Source organism: Macaca thibetana, chromosome 2, assembly GCF_024542745.1.
Source record: "Macaca thibetana thibetana isolate TM-01 chromosome 2, ASM2454274v1, whole genome shotgun sequence".
Taxonomy (NCBI): Eukaryota; Metazoa; Chordata; class Mammalia; order Primates; family Cercopithecidae; genus Macaca; species Macaca thibetana.
The window spans coordinates 118,798,291-118,826,179 of NC_065579.1; the positions used below are offsets into that span (position 1 = coordinate 118,798,291).

General features: G+C 42.3%; 3 protein-coding genes across 3 annotated transcripts in view; all 3 read right to left on the minus strand.

Moving 5' to 3' along the window:
- Window positions 1–23,166, minus strand: part of PRICKLE2 (prickle planar cell polarity protein 2) — a 353,218-nt gene extending 330,052 nt beyond the window's left edge. Inside the window, exons 1-2 of the mRNA XM_050781222.1 lie at window positions 23,096–23,166; window positions 22,254–22,339 (exon numbers count right to left, since the gene is read on the minus strand). Coding sequence (XP_050637179.1) covers window positions 22,254–22,339; window positions 23,096–23,137 — 128 coding nt within the window. The 5' untranslated portion in view covers window positions 23,138–23,166. The remainder of the gene's footprint in view (window positions 1–22,253; window positions 22,340–23,095) is intronic.
- THOC7 (THO complex subunit 7) overlaps window positions 1–27,889 on the minus strand; it is a 738,093-nt gene that overhangs the window by 590,765 nt on the left and 119,439 nt on the right. The window lies entirely within an intron of this gene.
- The window catches only part of PSMD6 (proteasome 26S subunit, non-ATPase 6), a 1,096,682-nt gene that overhangs the window by 413,105 nt on the left and 655,688 nt on the right, over window positions 1–27,889 (minus strand). The window lies entirely within an intron of this gene.

Consider the following 27,889-nt stretch of genomic DNA (forward strand, 5'->3'; position numbering starts at 1 on the left):
GCATAAGTGTATATTATATGTATATATGATATATATGTACATATATATACTACATATACGTGTCAAGAAAGACCATCTAACTTTAGATATATAAATTTATGATATCCATATTACAGTATTTCATGGCATATGAGGCCATAGTAGGCAAACAAATTTTCTTGAATGAATCAATTCCCTCTAAACTTCTTATAAATCAGTTTCCCAGTGTGTTCTTCTTACTTGTGAAAACTTGACCCCAAAATGTCATCCGAACTTCTCTCAGACATTTTTTATTACCAGTTTAACACTCTTCAGATAATCAGAGAAAGCTGTCAGTAATAACCATCAGAAAGATAATTCCAGCTTAAAGACTTTCACACAAAACTATCCTGGGACACAACCAACAAGATCGACTTTCTAGCAAGAAAATTTTTTGGATGATGATGATTTAATTAAAGAGGTTAAAAAGGCACATGCCCTTTTGTGTTTGTACAAAGGCTATAGGGTTTCAGCCCTCACCCACGCTCACATACAGTAGCACTGTGGCATACTTCTCCACAGATGTAATGTGAACTCAATCTCTCTGCTTAGTCTGCCGGTAAAATGATAGGGGCTATCAAAGGGATTAATCATATTCCTTCATTCTATACCCTTTAATCCTAAAATAAGCATTTCTAAATGCATTCCAAAACAGCATATGTGTTTTCTCAGATGGTGAAATCAGCATCACATGGTGACATTCTTGAAATGTTCCAGGTTATTCCTCGATAGATAATGACACAAATTTACGGAGAAGTTGAGTAAGAAAAAAATTCTTCCTTTTAATATCTGTTATATCTAGTAGCTTATGAAAAGTCAAAGTTTTTCAAATGAAGTCATCCTGCTTCAAAACAGTATATTCTGCAATAGCACACTTGCCCTTAGCAAGTGCTCTGAAAATGAAAAGAATGATTTTGGATTTTCAACCATTGAGAACATAGTGTGTATCCTATTGTTAGAAATGACTGTTCTAGCAAATCTTTTGAAGTAGTCAAAATTAATTCTCGACCCTTGGGCAGTACCTGGTATGATAGAGCTTCTTATCTAATATAAGCAACATCTGTATTCAGTAAGTTAATTAAAAAAAAAAATCCACTTAGGATGAAATTCAGCTGTGAACAATTGAAAACTGAAAATAATAGCAGCTTATACAAGATAGAAATTAACTTCCCTCCCATGTAAATACAGTCTGGAGTTATGCAGTTTAGGGCTATTATGGTACCTCTGTGGTCATCAGAGACCCAGGCACTGCCTATCTTTTTCTGCTTTCCTCAACACAGGGCTTCCAATGATCACATCCACGTTCTTGTGGGCAGGAAGCAGGGAAAGAAAGGTGCATGGTTTCTGTCGAAGAGCACTTCCCAGAAGTTGTACATACCACTCACATTTATATTCCTTTGACTAGAACCTAGTCAAACGGCAACCCCTAGGAGCAATGAGGGCTGGGAAATATTGTCTTAATTCTCGGGTTATGTGCCAGACAATAATTTGAAGGTTATATTTCTAAGGAAGAAATAAACAACAAATGTGGCGACAACTAGCAGATCTGTCACATTAAAGACTCACAAAATACATATATATGCTAAATTTTAAATGTATTTCCTGAGATATATCACCATACATTCATTTTATAGTGGGGGAAGAGCTTTTGCCCATGAGTTTAGAGTACCTTATATTTCATGCATAAGACACACATATAATGCATTCTCTTCAATTTCCAAGTCTAAAAGATTGCTCGTAAAAGAGCAGTGTCAGAACTTAAAGGCACTGTTTTGTTTTTTTTCTCTTTAAATCTAGGTCCTTTTATAATTTCTGCCTCATCCCTAATCTTTCATAGTTGTTTTTCTCAAAATCTAATTCAACTGTTTGTTTAGCATACATTTTTGGGACATTTCCAAGCATTCAGCTGAGTTTCCAGAGAAACAACAATTCTTTCTTTTCACATTCATATTTCATGGGTTTACAAAGATAACTTACATAATTACAACAGCAGGTATAACAGCATATACCTATTTAAAAACAAACACAACTCACCCTTGGTAAATATATAGCTCTACAACACAACTAGAGGGATCAAAAGAGGGAGAGCTTTGGAGAAGGACCTACTAACTGCATGTTTTACAAAGGGAACAGAGATTTTCTGGTTTCTCCAGGAAATCGAGGGAGTTGAGTAAAGAAGTTCTGTTCTCTTGAATTTCTTCTTGGTTGGCTATCTCAACAATAAAGCCCAGCAATACTATCACTATGTACTAATGATGACGGGGCCTTTCCTGATTCTACAGTCTATTTCCCTCAATTTATGGATGAGGAAAACTGAGGTCTACAGAAGTTAAGTAGGTTTCCACTACCAGAAGTGTACTGTGCACTTCCCAAAGGGATTTGCTGCTGGCAAGAGTGTCTGATGCATCTCCATGAATGGGAGGTTGCCATTGGCATTTAGGCACGACTACTTTTATTTGGTGGCTCTGTCTCAGATTATAGAATGTTTACTATCACTACCCAGCCCACCACATGCCAGTAGTACCACTCTCATGTCATTGTAACATGAAAAACAGAAATGTACCTCTGAGTGTCCAAATGCCCAGGTCTCTAGATATAGAAGTGATTTTTTGATGTTGTAGATGTTGTTGTTTTATAGTTATTTTCCTGTCTTCTTTGGGGTTACACTATCACAGCTGTCAATCTTGTTTACACCCAAGGGCAATTCCAAATCCTAAGGAAACTTAATAGGTCTTTTAATCTTCTTGACAGAAGTGAAACAAGCTCAACCAAAACATGAGAGTATGCTTACTATTTTAATAATTTCCAGGAAAAGGCCAGGCGAGGTGGCTCACGCCTGTAATCCCAGCACTTTGAGCAGCTGAGGTGGGAGGACTGCTTGAGCCCAGGAGTTCAAGACCAGCCTGGGCAACATAGCAAGACCCCATTTTAAAAACAAATAAATAATTTCTAGGAAAAGAGATGCTGTCATTCACAGAACACAGAGTTCATCATTCTACACATATTCTGTCTGGGGCACAGCGAGGTGGTCGCGTGGTCAGAGGATAGGGAGTAAGGGGAAGAAAAAGTAAGAGAAAATATCTAAATTTAGACATGCCTTTTACTTACTAAATTTGTAAAGGCATTCATCCATAATATAGTTTCAATTTTTTTTATTTAAAAGTTTTTGATTCATCTCTTAATTACTTCAACCATTTATTGTACCTTTTCCCCAGGGCTTTTTTTTAAAAATAGGTTTAGGAGGCACACATGCAGGTCTGTTACATGCATATATTGCACAACGGTGAGGTTTGGGCTTCTAAGGTGTCCGTCACCTGAATAGTGAACATTATACCCAACAGATATTTCTTCAATCCTCCGCCATCCAGCCCTCCCCCTTTTAGGATTCCCCTGTGTCTATTATTATATTTCCATCTCCCCAGGGCTTTTAAACATCATCTATCTCATCTACCATTGTCCCATAATGACTTGGATCTAGTTTTGAAGATGCTCTAGGCTGTCACAGGGATCTCTCTATTCCTGATGCAGTACCATACTATTTTGATTTCTGTAGGCTCACCCTGTATTTTACAATTAATCTCTCATAAATCTTCAGTCATTTTCATATACCTTTGCTGGTTCTATTATATTTTCCATCTGATGAAAGATCCTAAAGATCATTTATTAAACTCCATAGTCTCTAAGTAATAGTGAAGAAGAGGAGGTGAAGAACATACTAAAGCTCAAGACAAACTCTCCTTCCAACCCAGACTCCTAGCTTTCAACACGTACCTATTGTTTAACTGTAATCTAAATGACTTTGTGATAAGAAAGCTTGTGGACTGCTGAACTGAACAGTCATTTAATCATTTAAGCCATATATGTTTATCTGTTTATTTGGTCTCTCCGATGTGACTGTTAAGTCTTGGAGGGCTGGGCTCGGGTTTGGACCAGTGGTTCTCAAACTGTGGTCCTGGACCAGCAGCAACACCTGGGAACTTATGGAAATGCAAATTCTAAGCCCCAACTAAGAATTAATAAATGGGAAACTCTGAAGATGGAGAGAAACCCTCCAAGTGCTTCCAGTGTATAATAAGGTGTTAAAAAAACCACTGATTTCGGGTCTATACTACCCATCCAGACCCAGGTGTATTACATGAGCTGGAAGTCTGTGGTCAGAGTCCTAAGATCTAATGTTAGTTTCAACACCAACTAGCTGTGTGACCAAGATGACACAGGGAAGTACAGGCATGCCACAGCTTATCACACTTTCCTTTACGCACTTTGCAAATACTGCATTTTTCACAAATTGAAGGTTATGGGGCAACCCTTTGTCAAGTAAGTCTATCAGTGCTGTTTTTCCAACAGGATGTGTTCACTTCATGTCTCTGTGTCACATTTTGTTAATTCTTGAACTCTTTCAGACCTTTTCATTAACATTATATCTGTTATGGTGATTTGTGACCAGTAATCTTCGATGTTACTATTGTAGTTGTTTTGGGGAGCCAGAAACTCTGCCCATATAAGATGGCAAATATAATTAGTAAATGTGTGTGTTTTGACTGCTCCACAGACCAGCCATTCCCCATCTCGCTCCCATCTCCTCAGGCCTCCCTATTCCCTGAGACACAACAAGATCAAAATTAAGCCAATTAAAAACCCTCCAGTGGCCTCCATGTGTTCAAGTGAAAGGAAGATTGCACTTCTCTTACTTTAAATTAAAAGCTAGAAATGATTAAGCTTAGTGAGGAAGGAATGTCAAAAGTCGTGATAGACCAAAAGTAGGCCTCTTATGCCAAAGAGCTAAGTTTTGAATGCAACGGAAAAGTCCTTAAAAGAAATTTAAAATGCTACTCCAGGCAACACACAAATGATGAGAAAGCCAAACGGCTTTATGGCTGATATAGAGAAAGCGTTGAGTGGTCTGGATAGAAGAGCAAACCAGCCACAACATTCCTTTAAGCCAAAGCCTAATCCAGGGCAAGGCCCCAACTCTCTTCAAATCTGTGAAGGCTGAGAGAGGTGAAAGAGCTGCAGAAGAAAAGTTTGAAGCTAGCAGAGGTTGCTTCACGAGGCTTACAGAAAGAAGCCATCTCTATAACATAAAAGTGTAAGGTGAAGCAGCAAATCCTGATGGAGAAGCTGCAGCGAGTTATCCAGAAGGTCTAGCTATGATCATTGATGAAGGTGGCTACACAAAACAACAGATTTTCAATGTAAATGAAACAGCCTTCTATTGGAAGAAGATGCCGTCTAAGACTTTCCTAACTGGAGAGGAGACATCAATGCCTGACTTCAAAGCTTCAAAGGACCAGCTGACTTTCTTGTTAGGGGCTAATGCAGCTGATGACTTTGAGTCCAACTCTCACTGACCATTCCAAAAATCTTAGGGCTCTTAAGAATGCTATTCTACCTGTGCTCTATAAATAGAACAACAAAGCCTGAACGACAGCACATCTGTTTACAGCATGGTTGACTGAATATTTTAAGACCACTGTTAAGAACAATTGCTCAGAAAAAAGATTCCTTTCAAAATATTACTACCCATTGACAATGCACCTGGTCACCCAAGAGCTCTGATGAAGATGTACAAGGAGATGAATGTGTTTCCATGCCTGTTAACACAGCATGCATTCTGCAGCCTATGGATCAAGGAGTCATTTTGACTTTCAAGTCTATTACTTAAGAACTATATCTCGTAAGACTACAGCTACTATAGTGATTCTTCTGAAGGATCTGGGCAAGGTGAATTAAAAATCCTCTGGAAAAGATTCACCATTCTAGATGCCATTAAGAACATTTGTGATTCATGGGAGAAGGTCAATATCAACATCAGCAGGAATTTGGAAGAAACCACAGATGACTTTGAAGGGTTCAAAACTTCAGTGGAGGAAGGAACTGCAGATGTGGTAGAAATACCAAGAGAAATAGAATTAGAAGGGGAACCTAAAGATGTGACTGATTTGCTGCAATCTTATGATCAAACTTGATGGATGAGAATTTGCTTATTATAGATAAGAAAAACAAAAGCGGCTTCTTGAGATGGAATGTACTGTTTGTGAAGATGTTGTGAACATTGTTGCACTGACAACAAAGGATTTAGAATATTATATAAATGCCGTTGATAAAGCAGCAGCACGGTTAGAGATGGCTGACTATAGTTTTGAAAGAAATTCTGTAGGTTAAATGCTATCAAACAGCATTGCATGCTACAGAGAAAACTGTTGCAAAAGGAAGAGTCAACTGATGTGGCAAACTTCATTGTTGTCTTATTTTTAGAAATTGTCACAGCTACCCCAACCTTCAGCAACTACCACACAGATCAGTCAGCAGCCACCAATACCCAAGCAAGACCCTCCACCAGCAAAAAGGTTACAATCTGCTGAAGGTACAAATGATCATTAACATTTTTAGCAATAACATTTTTATTTTATTTTATTTGTTGGAGATAGGGTCTCACTTGGTTACCCAGGCTAGAGTGGGGTGGTGCCATCTTGGCTCACTGCAACCTCCGCCCAGGCTCCAGTGATTTTCCCATCTCAGCCTCCCCACTAGCTGGGACTACAGGTGCATGCCACCATGCCTGGCTAATTTCATGTGTGTGTGTGTGTGTGTGTGTGTTTGTAGAGATGGGGTTTTGCCATGTTTTCAGGCTGGTCTCAAACTCCTGAGCTCAAGTAATCCTCCTGCCTCAGCCTCCCAAAATGCTGGGATTACAGGCATGAGTCACTGCATCGAGCCATATTTTTAAATTAAGGTATGCACATTGTTTTTTTAAGACATAATGCTATTGCACACTTAATAGACTACAGCATAGTGTAAACATAAATTTTATCCATACTGGAAAACCAAAATATGTGTGTGACTCGCTTTATTGCAACATTGCCTTTACTGCAGTGGTTTGAAACCAAACCCTCAACATCTCTGAGGTATGCCTGTCACTTAAATTTGCAACATCCCCTTCCTCATGAGAACAATGTGAATATTGGTGTCCATCTCATAAACAGTTTTAATAATTACTTAGAATATAATATTCCTGGCACATTGTAAATGTTTAATGTTTAGTCAATATGATGATAATAAACTCAGAAGTAATTTTTATTTTGTTTCAGATAATTTACTCTGCTAATATGGATCCTTTCACATTGGATCTAAAAGAAATCAGAGAGTAGGGTAGTACAATTAACATATTTTTTCTGGTTTTGTTGACAGAGAATAAAGGGGTAGAGACAGCAATCTCTGGCAGGATTTTGTGGAGTTGGGACCCATTCCTAAAATTGCTAGGAATTTCCTTTTCTAAGGATGCCTATTTTTTCCTTTGAAAATGAATTATATAACATAGACAATAATTAAAAGGCCCCAGGGTCAAAAGCTCTTCCCACAAATAACTGTCCACACACTATTAGTTCATTTCCTTTACACTCCCCTGGCAAGGCCCAGCAAAAGCTAAAAGAAGATGGATGGACTTTGTAGGGTGACCCAAGGGTCAACTGATTCAGGGAGCTGAACTCATCAATACAGACAGCAAATTCCATCACAGAATTCCATCCGCTATTAGTAGCATGTATTTGGTTGGTAAAAAAGTAACTGTGGCTTTTGCCATTACTTTTAATGGCAAAAAGCTGTAATTACTTTTGCACTAACCAGTACAAACCTTTCCTGTTGCAAGCATCCAACTGTGCCTCGAAAAGTCAAGTACAGCATATTTCTCATAAAGTTGCCCCAAAGTCAAGGTCAGCCCTTTCTTGCCACAGTGGTTTTACAAATAACACATTTAGAACACAAATACCTAATGCATGCGGGGCTTCAAACCTAAATGAAAGGTTGATGGGTGCAGCAAACCATCATGGCACATGTATACCTAGGTAACAAACCTGCACATTCTATACATGTATCCCAGAACTTAAAGTATAACAAGTTTTAAAAAATAATATAAAACTGTACATGCTTTATTATGAAAACTATTATGGGCCGGGCGCGGTGGCTCAAGCCTGTAATCCCAGCACTTTGGGAGGCCGAGGCGGGTGGATCACGAGGTCAGGAGATCGAGACTATCCTGGCTAACATGGTGAAACCCCGTCTCTACTAAAAATACAAAAAACTAGCCGGGCGTGGTGGCGGGCGCCTGTAGTTCCAGCTACTTGGGAGGCTGAGGCGGGAGAATAGCGTGAACCCGGGAGGCGGAGCTTGCAGTGAGCCGAGATCACGCCACTGCACTCCAGCCTGGGAGACACAGCGAGACTCCGTCTCAAAAAAAAAAAAAAAAAAAGAAAACTATTATGTATTATGGTGGATTAAATGGTGCCCTCTCAAAAGATATGTCTACCTCTAAATGTGACCTTATTTGGAAAAAGGATCTTTGCAGATGTAATTAAGAATCTTAAGATGAGATCATCCTGGGCTAGGGTAGGCCTAAATCCAATGATAGGTCCTTATAAGAGAAGGGAAGGGAAACGGAATACACAGGCAGAATGGCATGTGATGATGGAGGCAGACACAGAAGTGATGCATCCACAAGCCAAGAACACCAAGGATTGCCAGCAGCCACTGGAGGCTCGGAGAGAGGCACACAACCGTCTCCCTCAGAGCCTCCAGAGGGAACCAACCCTGATGACACCTTGATTTTGGACTTCTAGTCTCCAGAAAAACAGACTAGAAGGAAATCACAGACTAGTGCTAAGTGTACTGGTGATTGGATTACAAAGTTGTGCTTGTTTTTTTCATAAATCACTTGACTTTGCTGCATTTTCCTGTCTAAACTGCATATTTATCATCCAACAATTTGATCAAAATTAATTTAGAATAAGAAACAAACCTGCCTTTAAAAAGTTTTTATCAAGGAGACCCTGAGGACTACTAGAGGGTAGAGGAGAAAAAGGAGGGCAAGAGCTGAAAAACTACCTATTGGGTACCATGCCTACTACCGGGATGATGGGATCATGCGTACTCCAAACTTCAGCATCATGCAATATATCCATGTAACAAATCTGCACATATACCCCTTGAATCTAAAAGAAAAGTTGAATTTTTTGGAGGGAAAAAACCCGAACTTTTAAATAAAGACCCAAAATACTTCTAATATTAAACATTGAAATAAAATGGAAGCTATGCATACATTTAAGAAAGGTTAATAAAAAAGATTAAAAAAAAAAGATAATTAAAGAAAGGTAAGTATGGTAAGTATTTACCCAGTTTGTGGCGAGTCAGTTGAGTGATGGCGGTCATAATGGGTTAAACCAAGGATGGGTTAAACCAAGGAATAAATGTTTGCAAATCAAAGGTTGTAAGGAGCACCTCCTACCAACTCAAAGCTCAAAAACAATTTAAAAATACATGGAAGTCTTGCAGGAAAAAAAAATGCTGTTACCACCAAAATTTTACCAAAAATAGAAAAAAAAAAAGTTCCACCTCCCAGAACCCAGGAAAACATATGTAATGTGTCCTTCTCTGTGGCGACAAACATGCACCCAAAAATGAAGAACACTTTCTTCAGTTATCTATTGTCTCCAAACTTTTGGCTTCATAGAGATGAGAGGAACTTGTCATTGTGATTTCCAAACAACTCAGTAAGTTGCTGGAGGAGTTTCAAAGGCCGAGTCACCAAGGATGCAAATAACAGGGAGTACCCCTGGGTCCCTGATTGTGGAACAAAAGACTTTGGGAAATTATATTATCGGGGTAATTTCATAGCATTGTTGAAGAAAGCAAACACCTGCATTCTTTTAATAAGTCCCCTGGAGGCCTCATTCCTCAGCACTCAAAGTAGGAGAACCCACTCTGGGTGTTAGAGGTACATATAATGAGCCAGTTTTTAAGAATTGTGAAAGCAGTTTCTGCATCACCAAGTAGTGTACCAAACATAAAATCAAATAATGCGCTCATTAAATGCCTTCCACCAGTCAAATGTGCTTGTGTCTGTTTTGCCAATGTGACACCAAAGGTCGCTACATATATTCAAAAGCCTAGGTTCAAAGGCTGGATAACAAACATCTTGTTTACTTTTAGGCTTGTTGACGTATAGTTGGCTGCTGAAAGGAGGTACTGTACATTCCCTCCCTTGACTGATCCCTTTTGTAGAGTTTTCCTCCAGGAATCATTATGCAAATGGCATTTTTAAAGCTGCCCTCCCCCCACACAAGCTCTCCCAGGCAGCCCAATTTACACCAAAGTTTTTAACAAGCTGAATGGAGCCCAATTTAATGTAGTCAGATCTGATTAGAAAACTGCAAGTGGCCTCCTAAGGAACGGGAAGTCACATTGCACTCGATTCCATTTTTCTCAAGGTGGCACCTTTCGGACACCCCAGTAAGCTCAACCCCACAACCTCTAATTTGAAGGAGTTTCCCTTTTAAGAATCTTGCCCCAAATAAACCAACTAGTCCAGGGTTCTTCAGACATTTTGTTCTATTTTAGACACTAGTCAGATCTCATCCCCAGGCCATAGAGAATATAAAACTGTTTTCCCCAAGGTACAGGTTTATATTTAGACCAGAAGAATCAAATGCCAGAGCTAAACACTCTCTGGATTCAAGAGCTTGTAATCTGCAGCCTCGAAGATCTGACTTCAAATCCTGATTCCATTACTTATTGACCAATGTGAATGAGTGCATGCTACCTAACCTCCCTGCAGCCCCATATTTAAAAAGTGGAAGATAAAAGACATGCCTCAGGAAACTGTTTTGAGTAGGAAATGAAGTGATTCCTGAAAGAAACCAAGCACACAGCAGGCCCTCAATAGTGTCTGCTCCTCCTCTACTGCATCTCCCAGAAAGGGAGGGCTTAGCTGCTAAGAGGACTTGCTTAGGGCAGCTGCCCCTGCCAGGTAGTGACTTTATGCCACCCCACCATTCATTACACTCACTCACTGGTTTCTTTCAAATCAGTAGTCACAAAATCTGATGTCTGTAGTGGCCAACCAGTAATGTAAATCAGCAAGGCAGGCCAGGTGTAAGACAATAGGGAATGGTGGAAACTGTGAAAAAGTTGAACATGTTTCATCTTAAAGGAAAAGAATATTAGACTAGTTTTGCCAGATATTGTCATCTTTCCAGAGAAAGCCCAAATCTGAATTTTTACACAATATCTTAAATGTTAGCAACTGGTTTAAAATTTAAATCCTGTGCAATGCTAACAAAATATACCTACAGGCCAGATCTAATCTCAGGAGTTTCCAGAGATCCCAGGTTCAAATTTTATATAAATATCCATGTTTCTCATGCTTCAGAAGAGGGAGCTTCTACTTAGGGACTTGTGATCATGTAAATGGAAATGTTTAATGTGGCACAACAGGAGCCAAAAACAATTCATACTTATTAAGCAGGCTGGGGGAAACTGATTAAGTATTGCCTTGATGACATGTTTTCATCACGGACATGAATTTCCATTGTCCAGTTGGTGGGTTGCAGGGTCTAAGAAAGGCCCGTTTTTATGTACTGACCCCAGGGGCAGAGTTTGAAAGTTATCTTTCTGTTATAGTATGCAAACTGTTTTTATAAATATCATATGCATAATTCACTTAGGCAAAACGATTGTGAGGTTGTAGGGTCCAATTCTATCAAACTCCATTTCACCCAAAGTGAGTGTGTAACATGTAATATGAATCTATTATTCCATCAGAAGTCTCATTCCTTTGGAACCTAAAGTCCTATACAAGGAGGCCCTCCATTCTATTTCTTCTAAGTTTAGTCCATAAGACAAGAATCATCACTCCCGTTCACCAAATGAAAGGCTTTTACTCATGATGGGTGATATGGTTTGGCTTTGTTCCCAACCAAATCTCATCGTGAATTCCCACATGTTGTGGGAGGGCTCTAGTGGAAGGTCATTAAATCATGGGGGCAGGTCCTTCCCATGCTGTTCAGATGATAATGAATAAGTCTCATGAGATCTGATGGTTTAAAAAGGGAAGTTTCCCTGCACAAGCTCTCTTCTCTTGTCTGCTGCCATGTAAGACATGACTTTTACCTTCTGCCATGATTGTGAGTCTTCCCCAGTCATGTGGAACTATAAGTCCATTAAACCTCTTTCTTTTGTAACTTGCCCAGTCTCGGTCCTGGTGCAGTGGCTCACATCTGTAATCCCAGCACTTTGGGAGGCCAAGGCAGGTGGATCACTTGAGGTCAGGAGTTTGACACCAGCCTGGCCAACATGGTGAAACCCCATCTCTACTAAAAATACAAAAATTAGCTGGGCATGGTGGCATACACCTGTAATCCCAGCTACTTGGGAGACTGAGGCAGGAGAATCACTTGAACCCAGGAGGCAGAGGCTGCAGTGAGCCAAGATCACACCACTGCACTCCAGCCTGGGTGATAGAGCACAACTCAGTCAAAAAACAACAAAAAATTGCCCAGTCTTGGGTATGTCTATATCAGCAGTATGAAAACAGACTAATGCAGTAAATTGGTACCAGTACAGTGGGACACTGCTGAAAAGATACCTGAAAATGTGGAAGCAACTTTGGAACTTGGTAACAGGCAGAGGTTGGAACAGTTAGGAGGAAGACAGGAAAATGTGGGAAAGTCAGCAATTTGTTGAATGACTTTGCCTAAAATGCTGACAGCGATATGGACAATAAGGTCCAGGCTGAGGTGGTCTCAGATGGAAATGAGGAACTTGTTGGGAACTGGAGCAAAGGTGACTCTTGTTATGTTTTAGCAAAGAGACTGAAGGCATTTTGCCTCTGCCCTAGAGATCTGTGGAACTTTCAACTTGAGAGAGATGATTGAGGGTATCTGGAAAAAGAAATTTCTAAGTAGCAAAACATTCAAGAGGCGACTTGGGTGCTATTAAAGGCATTCGGTTTCAAAAGGGAAATGGAGCATAAAAGGAAAATTTGCAGCCTGACAATGCACTAAAAAAGAAAATCCCATTTTCTGAGGGGAAATTCACGCCGGCTGCAGAAATTTGCGTAAGTAAGAAGGAGCTGAATGTTAATCACCAAGACGAAGGGGAAAATGTCTCCAGAGACCTTTGCAGCAGCCCCTCCCATTACAGGTCAGGAGGTTTTGGAGGAAAAAATGGGTTTGCGGGCTGGGCCCAGAGTTTCCATATTGTGTGCAGTCTAGGAACTTGGTGCCCTTCGTCCCAGCCGCTCCAGCCATGACTAAAAGGGGCTAAGGTACAGCCTGGGCTGTGGCTTCAAAGGGTGGAAGCCCCAAGCCTTGGCAGCTTTCATGTAGTGTTGAGCCTGAGGGTGCACAGAAGTCAAGAACTGAGGTTTGGGAACCTCCGCCTAGATTTCAGAGGATGTAATGGAAATACCTGGATGCCAGGGCAGAAGTTTGCTTCAGGGACAGGGCTCTCATGGAGAACCCCTGCTGGGGCAATGCAAAAACAAAATGTGGGGTTGGAGCCCCCACATAGAGTCCCTACTGGGGCACTGCCTACTGGAATTGTGAGAAGAGGCCCACCTTTCTCCAGACCCCAGAATGGTAGATCCACTGATAGCTTGCACTGTGCACCTGGAAAAGGTGTAGACACTGAACACTAGTCTGTGAAAGCAGCCAGGAGCGGGGCTATACCCTGCAAAGCTACAGGGGTGGAGCTGCCCAAGGCCATGGGAGCCTACATCTTGCATCAGCATGATCCGGATGCGGGACATAAAGTTAAAGGAGACCATTTGGAAGCTTTAAAATCTTACTGCCCTACTGGATTTGGGACTTGCATGGGGCCTACAGCCCCTTTGTTTTTGGCCAATTTCTCCCATTTGGAATGGCTGTATTTACCCAATGCCTGTACCCCCATTGTATCTAGGAAGTAACTAACCTGCTTTTGATTCTACAGGTTCATAGGTGGAAGGGATTTGCCTTGTCTTGGATGAGACTTTGGACTGTGGACTTTTTAGTTAATGCTGAAATGAATTAAGACTTTGGAGAACTGTTGGGAAGGCATGATTGGTTCTGAAACGTGAGGACATGAGATTTGGGAGGGGTTCAGGTGGAATGATATGGTTTGGCTGTGTCCCCACCCAAATCCCATCTTGAATTCCCATGTATTGTGGAAGGGACTCAGCGGGAGGTAATTGAATCATGGTGGCAGGTCTTTCCCATGCTGTTCTCTTTATTATTATCATCATTATTATTATTTTTTTGAGATGGAGTCTTACTCTGTTGCCCAGGCTGGAGTGCAATGGCACGATCTCAGCTCACTGCAACCTCCACCTCCTGGGTTCAAGCTGTTCTCCTGCCTCAGCCTTCTGAGTAGCTGGGATTACAGGTGTGGGCCACCATGCCTGGCTCATTTTTGTATTCTTAGTAGAAACGGGGTTCCACCATGTTGGTCAGGCTGGTCTCGAACTCCTGACCTCGTGATATACTTGCCTCAGCCTCCCAAAGTGCTGGGATTACAGGCGTAAGCCACCTCTGTTCTCATAATAGTGAATAAGTCTCACAAGATCGGATGGTTTAAAAAGGGAAGTTTCCCTGCACAAGCTCTCTTCTCTTGTCTGCCACCATGTGAGATGTGACTTTCACCTTCTGCCATGATTATGAGGCTTCCCCAGTCACACAGAACTGTAAGTCCATTAAACTTCTTTCTTTTGTCAATTGCCTAGTCTGGTGTATGTCTTTATTAGCAGTGTAAAAATGGACTAATACAGTGGGGAAGTAACTTGTTATCGATTACATAACCTACAATTTCCAGGACCTTGAACCCAGATATTCTTCCTCCACATGCGCCCTGTCTTTATTAAACCCTCTTGAAACCACAAACATATATCAACCCCAGGTTACAGGTCATGAAAAGTGGGAGGCACATTACATGCATTCCCCCACCACAACCTCATGAGACAAGTAGTAGTATCCCCATTTTTCTGATGAGAAAAATCAAGGCTCAAAAATATTAAGTCACTTGCCCAAGGCTATTCAGCTAGTAAGAGACAAAGCCAAATCTACAATTCCAACAATGTCTTCAAAGCCAGTCCCTTTAACCACTCAGCTATAATCCTTTCATATAAACCCTTACAAGCTTCATAGAAGTTTCTGTGACACTGGCTAGAAATATACATTTCCCGCAGAGATCATACCCCTATGACTCTCCCATACACAGGCAGGTTCAATCCCTTTGATCTCAAAAAGCTCAAGATCTGGAAGTCATTCCCATTAGGGAATGCTTCCTCTCTCCATAGGGAAATCCCTCTGGGGTACTCATTAATCACATGGTTAAAGGGTGACCTTTGAGTTTTTTGAACCAAGAGACCACAAAATAACAAATTTATTAGGCTCTCCCTCATCCCAACAACCTTAAACTACAGAGGCATCAGGAGGAATGACAACCTTTCAACAGAATGTGGGTATCGCTTTCATGGTTAAAAACAAATAAAATTTATTTTGAACAAAAGACGATTGACATCAATGCTCTGTATTTTCTCAGTAGTCATCAGGCACAAATTGTCACTCAGGGTGATTAAACAAGGATTAATTACCAGGTTGCCATACAAGTTGAGATGTTTCAAAGTTTCAGCCCAAAGAGCACATAAATGTACTCAAATTTTTAAAAGAATGGGGGTGCAAATTGGCACCATCTTTTTGGAGGACAATTTGGCAAGAGCACTTAAAATTTTAAATGTTACCTCCTCTCACCTAGTAATTCCAATTATACCACAGAAACATAAAATTGGGTAAAACTACACAGGCATGCTGTAGCATGAGAAAAGCTATCATTATATGATATATAATTGGGAACAATGGAAAACAGAGTGGTCATGAAGGGAGAAATTTTGACTTAATCATAATCCATACAATGGATTCTGAAAACTAATAAATATATTAGATGCTTTTGGCTTTTATATACTGACATGGAAAAATGTCCAGAAAGTATTTCTAAGTATGAAAAAAGTAAGCTATAAAAGATAACATGTAGGATGTGTATTTTCTGTTAAAGCAATATTAATAAATAATCTGAATGAACCTAAGGAAATAAATACCAGACTATAAACAACATATATCTGTAGCTTAGGGGTGAGCAAACTGATTCTGTATAGAGCCAGATAGTAAATACTTTCAGTTTTGCAGGCCATAAGGGCCGTCTCAACTACTCTGCTACTGCAAAAGCAGCCTCAGATGTTACTAGATGAACAGGCACGGCAGTGTTCCAATGAAAGTTTATTTATGGACTCTGAAATTGAAATTTTGTATCATTTTTACATGCTACAAAAATGTTACTCTTCTTTTGATTTTTTTTTCAGCGATTTAAAAATGTGAAAACCATTCTTAGCTAGTAGGCCATACCAAACAGGTAGCAGGCTAATTTTGTCCCACAGGCTGCAGCTTGCCAACCCCTGGTCTAGAAGGTATGAAAAAGAAGGGGTTTCCCCTCTATGATATGTATTTTTCATATGTGCAAACGTGTGAGATAGTTTAATATCTTTAAAATAGTTATGTCTATTTCCAAAAACAGGTAATAATACAGATATACTGGCATAAACTGATATAGTTCCTGCAGAGAAAAAAACCCTGTAAGGTATTTCAACTTCTATCAGGTGTATTATTAAATGCCAATGACATTAAGTGAGCCAGCCTGCAACCTTCTTATCAGCTAAGTATCTTTCCCTGCCTTGGTGTTAGGCATAACTCAATCTACGCTTTCCCCCACCCCCACCCCCCAAAACGCCTCTCCTTGTTTTCCCATTTTTTGGCATGTCAGTGACTGAGGCAGAGTGTTTTTCCTCTCCAAGCAAAATAATCAGTGGGAACCCATTTCTTAGCCAAATTACAATCCATTAAAGGAAACCAGGCCGGCATCACCCCGAATTGCTGCCTCAGTCATCAATCAACACAATCGCCCAGGCAACTAAGGAGGGAGACTTTTCAAGGCACAGTCTTGGCTAGCCCAGCAAGCGCTGCCTCTGGAGCAACTGCATCCCGGCCAAAGCATCCCGGCTGGAAAGGCAGCCGTTGTCTGGAAACAAACAGCTCTGCATAATTATAACGATCTCACAACACTCTCCCTGCACTGGGCATTCCGTGTCAGTTGCCCATGAAAGTGGGACTCCAGGAGGCTTGTTAGGAAAGTCCGTCTTTTAATGCTCAAGCTGAATCTACATTTATCAGTAAAGCTGAAACGTTAAAGGGATTACAAGGGGCTTAGAATCCACTGGAGGTTCATTGATCTTGTCTTGCAAGCCTCATCTCCACATGCCCTTTAGAAAATGCTTTGGTCTGTTCCCTAGCTCTTTGGTTGCCTTTGATTTTACCACCATTCTCATCTAGGTTGGAGGGGGTGTTTCCTCTAGCCCTGATTCCAAAAGATTCTCAGATCCCTTTATTCTAAACTAAAATAAGCTATTTGCATGTTGCCCTAGATAGTAGTATAGACCAGGGGTCAGCAAATATTTTCTATAAAGATCCAGATACTAAATATTTTAGGTTTTCTGGGCCATACAATCTCAGCTGCAGCTACTCAAGTCTGCCACTGTAGCACAAAAACCTGTTCATTCAGGATTTGCAAGCTCCAATCACTTCCAGTCCCTGACAGGTAACCTACATATTTGAGCCATAGATAAGATGTAAGTAAATGAGTATGACTTTATTCAGATAACACTTTTTTCTGGGTGCCAAAATCTGAATTTCATGTAATTTTCATATGTTGTGAAATATTCTTCTTTTGATTTTTTTCCCCAACCATCTAAAAATGTAACTCATGAGCCATACAAAACAGGAAAAGGGTCACATTTGGCCAGCAGGCTGTATTTTACTGATGCCAATCTAAACTAAACCTTTGCTATTCGAAGTGTTGGTCCCCCAACCAGCTTCACGGCATCATCTTAAAGCTTGGTAGAAATGGAAAATCTCAGGCCCCACCTCAAATCTATAGAATCAGAATCTGAATTTTGAACAAGAGCCCCCAGTAATTTGTATGCAAGTTTGAGAAGTCCTGGCCCAGAACACAGACTTTTGAAGTCAGATGGGGACACAATCCCATTAAGCAGTTGGCTGTGTAACCATAGGCAAATTACTTAACTCCTCTGAGACTCAGTTTCCTTACCCATTAAAATGGATGTAAATAACTGCACTTACCTTCTAGGGCTGTCATGAATGATAAGGTAGAAAAGATGTAAAACACTTTCCTGGCATTGTCAAGCTTTAAAATGGTAGCTGATAGAGAAAGCTTACTTTCTCTTTGGGGGAGATGAGATTGCTCATTCAGGATTTGCAAGCTTCAATCACTTCCAATCCCTGACAGGTAACCTAAATATTTGAAGAGTTCCCTGAACTCAACTAGATTGCTGGAGAGTATGGTGAGCTGCAGTCACGCCCATCTAAAGGGCAACTCCTCAGCTCCTGTCAGACACTGTCAGAAATGCAGGAAAGTATTCCTGATGTTACCTGATCTTTGGATTTTTCAACAGAAGCCAGAAACCTGGGCTTATGTTAGAAAAGGCCTCCTCATTTAATATGTTGTATGGATCAAACAAAACCTATCTGCAAGCTGGATTTGACTCAAGGGCTTTCAGTTTGTGAGCACTACTTTAGAACAAGTAACAAGAATCACAAGAAAATAAGCCAAATTTGGTTTTGGAGCCAAATCCCAGCAGCATTCTCCCTAGCCAGGTGACCTTGGGTTAAGTTACTTAACAACCCTCAGCCTCAGTTTTCTTACCAGGAAAATAATCACATCTATTTTTATAGGATTTAGTGAGGATGAAATTAAAATGTATGTAAAACACAGAACCACGATCCCGGACAAAGCAAGCACTCGTTCTTATTGCTGATGCTGTTTTGGTATTACCGTAATTATTACTATTATTATTCATCAGTTCTTGGCATGTAGATAAGCAAATCTTCACTGTAAAAATGGCTATTTTTCTCTCCCTGTTCAAACTGGTTGCAAACAAGCAAGGCCAATTAACCCCCACTCAGAAAGCTATCCTGTAGCAGGGTAAGCTAAGTGCTTAGTTATTAATGATTTTGTTCTGGCTGCAGTCCATGAAGATGCCCTAATCTTCCTTAATGAAAATTCCCTCAGCCGCCCAGCCCAGCAGAGTCTCCCCTAGGCCACCCCGGAGTGATGTTTCTTCCAGGATACGTCATCTGCGGGGAGCACCCTGCAATAGCCACCTTTGCTCCCCAGCTGCCTTCCATCAGGTGGAGGAGAGAGGTCCTGCTGACAATTGTGAGACCTTTGTACTCTAAGACCCATAAATACCTGTCTTGGAGGTTTTTGTTTTTCTGTTGTTGTTTCTTTTAGAAATTCTAAAAAAAAAAAAAAACCCACATTTGCTACCTAAAGGTGTGGGTGACAACAAAAATGGAAAGAGTGTATGATCACTCAGGAAAATCCCCATAAAATATACATGACTTCAACAGGACCGTGGGCATCTTTCCTGGCACTGAGGAAGCCTCGACGTAGGAAAAGCAATTTGCCATACACAATGCTGGGTGTTTTAACTCAGTGTTTCTCAATCTTTAATGCATACAAGCAGCAGCCAGGGATCTTGTTCAAGCTCAGGTTTGGATTGAGGAGGTCTGGGGCGGGCCAGAGACTTTGCATTTCTAACAATCTCCCATGAGATGATGATGTTGTTAGTACCTGCGTCAGGTGCGAATGAGCACGATCCTCTTCCCTTGCTTCATTTAGGTCTCTGTTCAGATGTCACCTTCTCAGAGAATCCTTTCCTCACTACTTTATCTAAAATGTGATTAGTGGAATAAGGGCAGGAATATTGTTTTGTTCTTTGCTGTGTCACCAGAGTATCAGGTGCAGAGCAAGCCCTCAAATATTTGTTCCTTAGAGAGCTGCCAATTTGACAGGTGAGGAAAATGGAACTCAGGGAACCTAAGTCATTTGCCCAAGGTCACACAGCTTGCTGAAGCCATTGCAAATGCCAGCCCTGCTCTGTCTGGACTTCAAAGCTCCACCATATCAGAGGGAAGCAAAGTTTGTTTACAACACCCTTCCTCCTTAGAATTTTAGTGCCGTCATGCCGGGAGGCAGTAACACAATTCTATCCTGTTTTTAAGAGATGCCTGCTGTGTGGACAAAGTACTGGAAGGGGACCAGGCTGGAAGCAGAGAGACCTGTGAAGGGGATGATGCAGTGAACAAAGGAAACAAGTGATCATCTTAGGGTTCTTTGGCATTTGGGGTGAGGACAGTTCCATTCTCCCTGAGTCAGATCAAAGGCAGCATTCGGCCTCTGTGTCAGGCCTACCTTTTCTTCCTACCCAGGCCCAACTCTCTCTCCAAGGGGCTCATGCTTGCCCCAGTGAGAGGGCTGTAAAGTGGGTTTCAAACTGCCAAAAAGAAGACCGTGCTGTGTAACCCAGAAATAGTTATCTCTCTTCTCCAAAAGGTCACCCAAAAGTATGCCAATAGGAAAAGGAGGGGGTAAGAGCAAGGAGCCGCTTCTTTTCCAGCAATGGGTGGAAGTGCCATAAAAACCCTATTCATGAAGCCGAAGTGGTCTTTCTGCTGGGGTAGGGCAATTGCTTCAGCATGAAAATCTGTCAAAGCCTGTTGAAAGGGTCTCTTTCCAAAAGAATAGTTCCATAATTGGGCTGAAAACAAAACACTTGTTTTCCCTTTGCAAAATCAGCCAGATTAAAACAGCTTAAAATTCTTCAAAAAGCTGTGATCATGAAGGTCTAGAGTGGCCCTGGACCCCTAGCATCCCCAGATACACTAGTTATGTCTCCTCCTGAGCAGTGGTTGAAGGGATGCTAAAAATCATGAACAAAATTAGCAAGTATTTATGATATGCCTGGGACTGGACAAAGCTTGTGTTTTTCAGATCTATTTAATCCCTACAATCACGCTCTGCATTAAATGCCATTATTATGCCCACTTAACAGTAGGCAAACTGGGAACTAGGGAAAGTAGTGACAGACAGGTGATCAGGGATCACACAGTGAAGGAGAGAAGTCAGGCTACACACCCACCCTGCGCCACAGCCCCACAAAGCCCCTGTTCAGAAGTTGACCCAAGGGCTGCAGAGTAGGTGAGGAAAGGAAAGTTGGAAATCACTTACTCTGCTGTTCATTACTCTGCCTCTCCCACCCCCATTAGAGCACAAGATGCATCAAAAAGGAAGCACTCAGTAGTTTTGTTATGCTGGATTTGGTTTAACAAAATAAGACCTCTACACCTATTCTCATTTTTTCACCCATATTCATATTTGGGACACACAAGGGTCTGGCCTACAGCACACCGATTTGGGCTACCACATCGGTACCACTGATGAATGTCTATGTCTGCCAATTACATATTTATAAGGTCGTCTGCCTTGACTCTGACACAGAAGTTATTAAATGCTCGGGAGCCATAAGGGTTGCGCTCAGTGCCCTGAAACAAAGGCAAAGAGGCTGCCAGACCCATCTAAAGCAGGAACAAAAGCATTTATTTCTGAAGGAGCTGGTTGGGAGTTTTCTTGTAACTGGGTGCCCAGCACACATTACAAATGGGGAAAAGTAGAGATGCACTAATGGGGTGGGGGTGTGGAATCAAAGCAGGCTTTTCTGCCTAGCATCCAGTAAAAGCCCTCTTCATAAGCAGCTTGAGTGGTGGAGAAAGGGGGAAAGATGCACTAATCCAAGAGAGAATGTGTTATGATATTGCACAATTTTCTCCTGTCACCAGTTTTTCCTTTTCATGAAGACGCCAGGGAGGATTCACCTCTTGCTTGAAATCAGCAAACTGACAGCTTGTAAGCCTGCACCCCAACTTTTCCCAACCAGAGCCCCAGCAGCCAGATGCATTGGGAGGGCACCCAGCTCCCTTGTCTCCCAAACATAATCATTCCAATCCAAGCTGGGGCTGCCTGGAAGTCAACACTCAAAGCACATTTAATAAGAAACATCTGGCCACCGAAGAGGGTTGACACGGCGCAGGCGGGCAGCAATGGGTCTGTGGTTGGGACCCAGAGTTACAGGCGCTGAATTAAAAACACAATTGGAAAACACCAGCTAGTCCAGGGAATCCTACACACACAGCACTGTGGCACTTGGCAACACTGTCATGCCCAGGGTGAATTGTTTTGGAGTGAGTTACCTAGACACATAGTGCCAGTGCTAGGGATCCACAGTTTTCACATCAGGGAAACGCAGCCTGAGCCCGGCTCTCCTGCATCCCCCAGTGTCTGGCCACCACTTCCACCTCCAATATTTGTAGCAGATGTAGCTCCGCTCTTAAAGAAACAGCCTTTGCATTCTTTCCATGTGACTTACAAGTGAGATTTAAGGCGCGGGGGGAATATATATATATATATAACATATTGCATATTTTTTCTTGCTGTAGTGTTGTGCATTTAAGGCTTCCTACCTCCATTTATGCAAGGCGAACCCAGGGCACTGGTCACCACAGGCGTTACATGGCTGGCCTCGCTCTATCCGCCCCAGTCCGGTCAACTTCAAAACAAAAAGAAAACACACGCATGTCTCCACCACGGGGGCTCCCTCCACAGCCCCACTCGTGTCCCAGGCAGGATGGCCTGCCCCTCCCACCCCACCTCCTGTGATTTGAGTCAACTGTTCCTCTTCTGTATGGGGGCACGGGGCGGGGCGCTGCCAGTGCCCCAGGGGTGGTCTCCCGTCTGCCTGGGGAAGGGTGCGCGGACCCAGGCAGGCTGCCTCCGGCGTGGGCACCACACCACCTAGAAATGGCCACGGCTGGGGCTTTGTCTCCCCCAGACACCTTGGTCACGGGTTTCTAAGAAACAAAAGCAAGACCCTTCAGTTCCCTGGAGTCCGCAAGAAGCGAGCATCGCTGGACTGGGCTGGTGCTCCCGGAAAGGGGGCAGCAGAGGACACCCCAAAAGACAGCCTCAAAGTCCAAGTCCCCGCTAGAGCTCCAAGTGGCTGGACGCTGGAGCTTTAGTGCTGGGATTCCGATTTGCCTGGAGGGAGGGGGCTTTCCAGGGATCCCCCAGACTGTGACCCTGAGGGCCACGGTTCGGGTCTCACTGTCGCCCAGCCGGGGGTCGGAACCTAACCCCTCCCGCGCCTTCGAGCGCTCTCTCGCGCCCTGGACGCGCCCCGCCCGCGGGGCTGGCTTACCTGGGGCCACAGGTGCGCAGCCGCGGGGCGCAGTGGGGCTGCGCGCGGGCGCTCGCGGCCGGCTGGAGGTGCCCGGCGATCGGCCCCGCTCGAGCGGGGGACACTCACCGAGCGGCTGGAGAGTCTTTTCCGGGAGCTCCGGCTGAACATGGCCGGACGCCTCCTGCTCGCAGCGCCGTCCGTCGGTCCGTCCGCACCGCGGCCGGGAGGGCGGGTCGCCTGGGCGGGCACCCTCGGCGGCCGCTGGCCTGGCTGTCTCCGCCTTGCAGCCCCCGGCTCTCTCCGGAGCTCACGCCTACCCCTCCTCCCTTTCCTTTGCCTCTCCCTCCCCGCCCGCAGGTCCCTCCCTCTCTCCCGGCATCCCCCCGCCCTCCCGGGTTCGCCCCGCGGTCCACCGGCTCTTCCCATCCCTCCCCCGCACCCAGCTGGGGCCACTTTCTCCCTTTTCCTGGCTTCCAGGCCCACTGGGCACAACTCCCGGCGCTCACCTGGTCCCGCCCCCGAAGGCTCGTCCCTCACCCTTGTCCCCAGCCTAGGGGCAGGGACCGTTTCACGCCCCCCTGCCGCTGTAGCTGGGGTAGGGGAGTGGAGATGGAAGGATGAGGGTTGAGTTTTTTTAAGGTATAATCCACATACAGTAAATTCACCCTTTTTTAGTGCACAGTTCTGCCAGTTTTGACAAATTCGTACAGACCTGTAACCACCACCACAATTAAGCTATATAAGAGCCCTCTCACCCTCGAAAATGGATTATTTTAAAAGTTTGTACTGTGCCTGGAATCTAGTGTTCATTAGGTGTTGGGAGAGGAAGAGGAAGTGGAGGAGGAGGAGGAATCACGCCCCTATGTAATTGTACAGTGCCTAGAATATAGTAGATGCTCATTAAGTAACTGTTGAATCATTGTATTCAAGCTTTAAAACCATCACGCCTTTAGTGCCTTTTCTCCCATTACCTTTTCCAACACTTATTAGCTGGTGATCTCCCCAAATTAACCTCTTTGTGCCTCTGTCTCCTTATCAATAATAATTTTTTAAATGATGTAACAAGAGTCCTTATCTCACACCATTGTTGAGAGAGCTGAGTTGGGACATATATAGTTATTATAACAGGCACAGACTAAGGCTCATTAAAGATTAGCTGTCATGGCCAGGCATGGCTCACGCCTGTAATCCCAACACTTTCAGAGGGGGAGGCAGGACAATCTCTTGAGGCCAGGAGCTCCAGACCACCTTGGGCAATCTGACAAGATCCCATCTCTATAAAAAGTAAAAAATTAGCCAGTCATGGTAGTGTGCACTTGTAGTCCTAGCTACTTGGTAAGCTGAGGCAGGAGGATCACTGGAGCTCAGGAGTTTGAAGTTACAGTGAGCTATGATGGCCCCACTGCACTCCAGCCTAGGTGTTAGAACAAGACCCTGTCCTTATAAAATAAATAAAAACAAAGATTAACTGTCAAAGAGGGAAAAACTTAGTAAGTCTGAGAGATTCAGGTCACGTGCCGGCTTATCATTGATGTTTCTACTCAAATATCACCTTCCTTGAGAGAACTTTCCTGGCCCCCGCTGTAACATCTCTCACACTAATATGATCTCGCACACACTAATACGATGTGTAGCATACATTGAAATGATCTTGTTTGCTTATTTATTTGTCCTCACCCAAACCTAAGTTGCACAACAGAAAGGATGTTGTCTTCTTGGCTTCAGTCGCCCTAGAACCTGTAACAATGCCTGCCTCTAGTAGGTTCTCTATAAATATTTCTTGAAAGAAGACATTCTTCTCATTGTCAAAAAAGAAAACTGTCCAAACTTAGTGTTTTACAGATGAGACACTGAACTTTGATAAGAAAAGGTGTTTGCCTGGAGTGGCACAGCAAATGAGTGGCAAGGCCAAACCACCTACACACCAAATTCAAAAGAATAGGGGCCACAACTCAGACATACCCAGTGGATCAGTGTCAGCTGATTGTCTTCACTGCCTAGACAGTCAAGTTTGGTTTTGTTTCTAGGCCAGAATTAGGATGAGGCAAAGAAGGCCTTTACTTTGGGAGCAACATGTGCTGGGGTGCTAAGAAACTCAGTAACCAAAATAAACCATGTTTTTATTCAATATTCTAAAGAATCAAAGATAACACCAAAAAAAACCTCCATGATGAACAGAATATCATTTTAAATAAAGACAGGATTCTACCCTTTACTTATATAACCCTGCCTCACTCACCTCATCTTAATCGTGGCCCTGGTAAAAATGTTCCAAAACTCAGGGACATTAAGGATAGATTTCCTTATATTGCTTTATCTAAGTTACTCACCACCCATTATCACCATTAGATGATATACCCACAGAGGAGGCTTTTTTATCTCTTCCTTCATTAGCCCAGGCTTAGCACAGCATCTGACTCATTTCAAATGTTCAACAAACATTTGTTAAATAACTAAATCTAAGGCAGTAGATTAGGTAGGGGGAGGGGGAAGGGATGTTAGCAATCACAGCCGGAGATTGTAGTCAGTAACAGGACCGGATGCTCACCTGGCTTTCTCAGCAGAGCACCACACACCCAGCTCTGCGGCCTTGTATCTAGAGGAAAAGGCCAGGAGGTTAGGGAAGTGCTCACATTGTGATTGTGGCTGTCACCTATTAGTATTTTAATTATGAAAAGTTTTAGCAAAAGTCAGTAACAAAATTAGTGCATTACAAGTTTCCAACAGATGGAGGGTGAATATCTTGAGGAAGTGTTGCCTTATTCACATTCCCTCAATGGAGCTACAAGAGCTAGGAGCAGGTGTCTTGCCTCAGATGTGGCTGGTGGAGGGTGCAATGATAACATCATTGGGAGCATGGGTGGAGTGTTTCTGGCCTTTAACTTTTGTTGTGTGATCAAAGAGGAGATGCCAAGAAGATGTGAGTGGACTTTAAATGTTGTATGAATAAGCCATGTGCATGTGGCCCAATCCCAACTCACAAACAATGCTCCAAGGGTTTCTCCTGATGCTTGCCATAAAAAGAACCCCTTCCTAAGCCCAGTCCCCACTGCTCTATTTCTTCTGAGTCTCCTCTGAGTTTGAGCCAGTATTCTATGGGCTTATTTACACCTGAGATTCATGTATGAGAGGTAGTATCTTCCTTATCTATTCAACAACCACTTTATCTTGCTTAGGAAGACAAAGTTTAGTAACCCAGGAAGGAAAATACATTCTTGCTGTCAGCTGCAGGTGAATAGTAGACAATTTCCTTTTGCTTTATCACTGCATTTGCTGTTCATAGACATCTTTGATGTATGTTCTTTCTTCATCTCTCAAGGCAATACAGTTACTAAAGGAACTTGAAGAGATCCTCATACACAATTGTCAACATGGGAAGACGCCTTTGCTATAATGTAAGGTGGAAAAACAAAACCCGAATAGACTGTTTGCCTGTAATTGCTCCTAAAATATGCATCAAGAAACTGGAAAGAAATACACAACACATTAAAATGTATTGATCGTGAAATTATAAGGTTTTGTTTCCTTTCTGCCTCTTAAATCTATTTCCTATAATGAACGTGTTCATTTCATAACCAGAAATGTAAAAGTATTTATCTAAATTGAGAACTGTGCCCTTGTTGCCTGAGGTCTTCTTACATCAAATCTGGATCAGCTGCAGTGAGAAGCTCTGTGTCTCCCCTTCTCTTGACCTATATATAGGTTCCTGTCTTGTGTAGTTTGGCTTTTCTATTTTTTTTTGTATAAATCTGTGACTTTTAAGCCAGGCAAAGCTTCTGGCCCGCTGTTCTCACATACCTGCGGGAAACCTCAGCAATGTGTCCAAAAAGTACTTTCTAAACTAGGAAGGAATACAATAGCTCAGAGCAGCTTCACACATGTGCACACTTATTTCCGTAACCTACCAGAAACAATTCTGAATGTGGCAAAAGGGGTAAAATCTCCCTGAATAGTAGCCAACACTTAGCAGCTCTATCAAAGCGTCCTCTGAGTCAGAAGTCTGCAAATGGTAATTTTAAAAAGAGTATTTAAAGCCATGGGTGGTGGGGGAGTTCAGGATGACTGGAAAGATGATTTTTTTTCTTAGTGGTGGAATTATAGAGGGGCTTTCCTCCTCCTTCCCAATGAGCACTCTTCTGTAGTCTATACATTTTCTTGTCTAGGCATGAATCAGACATATGTCATCAGAAAGAAATCAGGAGATAACTGGAATACAGAGAGCAGTGCAGGTGGGCTATTTCACAGGATTTAAATAATCTTGAATGTATAAGTATATCCTAATATATTTAAAGCAAAAATATCTGAAAAGATATAAAGTACTACACTAAACAGCATATATCTTTTTCTTTGAAAAGCCTTGGAATTTTGTGGTGCCATGGGCTCAGCTTATCCTGAAAAGTAAATTACAAAAAAAAGAAAACTGTAGTTGGAGGGACAGTCACAACAGTGTTGTTTCTAAGACGAGAAGAAAAATCACGCGTGATCTGAATACCTAACATTAAAGGATCCATTAAGTAAAAATAAATAATGGTACATCCTTCCAATGACACTCTGCCCAGATGTTAAAAATGATGTAGGATATGAGAAAATGTGTGTGAATATTGTTCCAGTCTAAAATCAGGCTACAAAATAACAATATGAATTTACATTTGCAGAAGATTTGGGGTACCTCTTATACTTTCAAAAATACACACATATTGGAAAAAAAAGAAGTCCACCAACTACAACAAAAAATGTTACTGGTTAGGATTGTTTTAGGGATTGAATTTTAAGTGATTTCATAGTTTCTCTTTTGCTTATCTAATTTTTAAAAAATGAATGTGTTTTCCTTTTATACTAATTAAAAGTGAAAATATAAAATAATTACTTGACTTTTTTTTTTTAAGATGGAGTCTCACTCTGCGCCCAGGCTGGAGTGCA